The sequence below is a fragment of the Cebus imitator genome, unplaced genomic scaffold (assembly GCF_001604975.1).
Source record: "Cebus imitator isolate Cc_AM_T3 unplaced genomic scaffold, Cebus_imitator-1.0 Scaffold1354, whole genome shotgun sequence".
In the NCBI taxonomy this organism is placed as follows: Eukaryota; Metazoa; Chordata; class Mammalia; order Primates; family Cebidae; genus Cebus; species Cebus imitator.
In genome coordinates, this window is record NW_016108669.1 from 3,152 (window position 1) to 5,442 (window position 2,291).

The 2,291-nt window shown below is 39.5% G+C and overlaps 1 protein-coding gene across 1 annotated transcript in view; it reads right to left on the reverse strand.

The window, feature by feature from the left end:
* Positions 1 to 2: 2 nt before the first annotated feature.
* Positions 3 to 2,291, reverse strand: part of LOC108298987 (zinc finger protein 813-like) — a gene marked incomplete at its 3' end in the record, with an annotated part of 9,575 nt that continues 7,286 nt past the window's right edge. Inside the window, exon 2 of the mRNA XM_037735929.1 lies at positions 3 to 1,591. Within this exon, the coding sequence (XP_037591857.1) occupies positions 3 to 1,591 (1,589 nt within the window). The remainder of the gene's footprint in view (positions 1,592 to 2,291) is intronic.

Below are 2,291 nucleotides of genomic sequence, written 5' to 3' on the forward strand. Positions count from 1 at the left end.
GGTTTCTCTCCAGTATGAACTTTATGATGGTATGAAAAAGATGACATGTGACTGAAGGTCTTGCCACACTTACTACACTTGTAAGGTTTCTCTCCCGTATGAAGTCTACGATGGCCTACAAGGGATGATGCGTGACTGAAGGTCTTGCCACATTTATTACACTTGTAAGGTTTCTCTCCAGTATGAAGTCTACGATGGCCTACAAGGGATGACATCTGACTGAAGGTCTTGCCACATTCATTACACTTGTGAGGTTTCTCTCCAGTGTGAAGTCTACGATGGTATGAAAAGGATGACGTGTGACTGAAGGTCTTGCCACACTTACTACACTTGTAAGGTTTCTCTCCAGTATGAAGTCTACGATGGTATACAAGAACTGACATCTGACTGAAGGCCTTGCCGCATACATTACACTTGTAAGGTTTCTCTCCTGTATGAAATCTACGATGGCGAACAAGGGATGATGCATTAATGAAGGTCTTGCCACACTCATTACACTTGTGAGGGTTCTCTACAGTATGAAGCCTATGATGGCATACAAGTGATGATGGGTGACTGAACGTCTTGCCACATTCATTACACTTGTAAGATTTCTCTCCTGTATGAAGACTACTATGGCGTCCAAGGGATGATGGGTAATTGAAGGTCTTGCCACACTCATTACACCTGTAAGGTTTATCTCCAGTATGAAGTCTACCGTGGCATACAAGATGTGATATCTGACGGAAAGTCTTGCCACACTCATTACACTTGTTAGGTTTCTCTCCAGTATGACGTCTATGATGGCCTACAAAGGATGATGGGTGGCTGAAGGTCTTGCCACACTCATTACACCTGTAAGGTCTCTCTCCAGTATGAAGTCTACGATGACAGGTAAGGTATGACGCCTGACTGAAAGTCCTGCCACACTCATTACACTTGTAAGGTTTCTCACCAGTGTGACATCTACGATGGCGTTCAAGGTATCGCTTCTGATTAAAGACTTTTCCACACACATCACATTCATATTGTTTCTCTCCTAAATGGATTATCTGATGTTTCCTTAAGAGTGAGTTACAATTAAGGGCTTTGCCACTCTCATTACATTGGGAAGACTTTTCTCTCATGTGTACTTCCTGTTCTTGTGTGAGTAATGAAGAATGGAGGAAACTGTTGTCACAGTTATTAGAAATGTGGGTTTGGGGCCCACAAAAAATTATTGGGGATGCTGAAACCAAGGAAGCATCATTGACAGACTTCTCAACTTCATTACCAACTTTCCTTTTGGTCGGAAATATTTGCTGTTCAGGCAGATGCAAATGAAAGCTTAAACCAAGCTGATCTTTAATAGGCTTGTTTCCAGCATGACTTTCATCATATTGCTCTGTACTACTAGTCAACTTTTTGATTTTTGTCCTGGGTGCTTCATGGGTATTTCTTTCATGTTCTTGCCACTGAAACTCAAAGTCATGAATATCTTTCTCAATTTCCTGAAAGCAAAAATCTCCACTGTGATGACTTTCGTGTGTTTCCAATGTCCCTGTGTGGAACGTTTCTGTATTGCCTGCCCCTGTTGACGAGAACTTCTTCATCATGCATTTGGAAGAGATATCTAAAAAATATAAACACCAAGAGGTTTCCAATTCAGTACAGAGGGTAAATGATACTGAAATGTGTTAAGTATGACACAAAAAACAATACTTATTTTAAGCTTTCAAGCATTATCTCCCACATTTAGTAACACAAAAGGAATGAAATTCTTTAATAAATAAAGGGTGATCCAATAAACCAATGAATAAGTAAATAGCAATTATGGCAATTACATGGACTTCAAATCACTTCTACAGAAGCCTATTTCCAGTATCATGAGAAAACACCAACAGGGCACCAGCATGTGTGAGCCTAAAATAAGGAGTATTTTTCCACTGTGACCCTCAAGTGTATAACACTTTGCAAAACACATACCACTGTCACATCAATGAAGATAAAAATAAATATTCTTCCTATTGACAGCATATTTGCTGTATACAAATAAATGGTAAAGGACTACACAATATACTACACTGGTAAATAGCTACTTGAGAGCCTCAGGCACAAGAATTGCTTGAACGTGGGAGGCAGAGGTTGCAGTGAGCTGAGATCGCACTCCTGCACTTCAGCCTGGGCGACAAGTGAAACTCTGTTTCAAGAAAAAGAAAAAAAAAGAGGAAAAGTTAATACAGTATTTTTCTAAATATATATCATAAAATTACCTATATCCATGCAGAACAGGCACTTGGGACATTTTTAAAACAATTGTTTTTTTTTTTTTT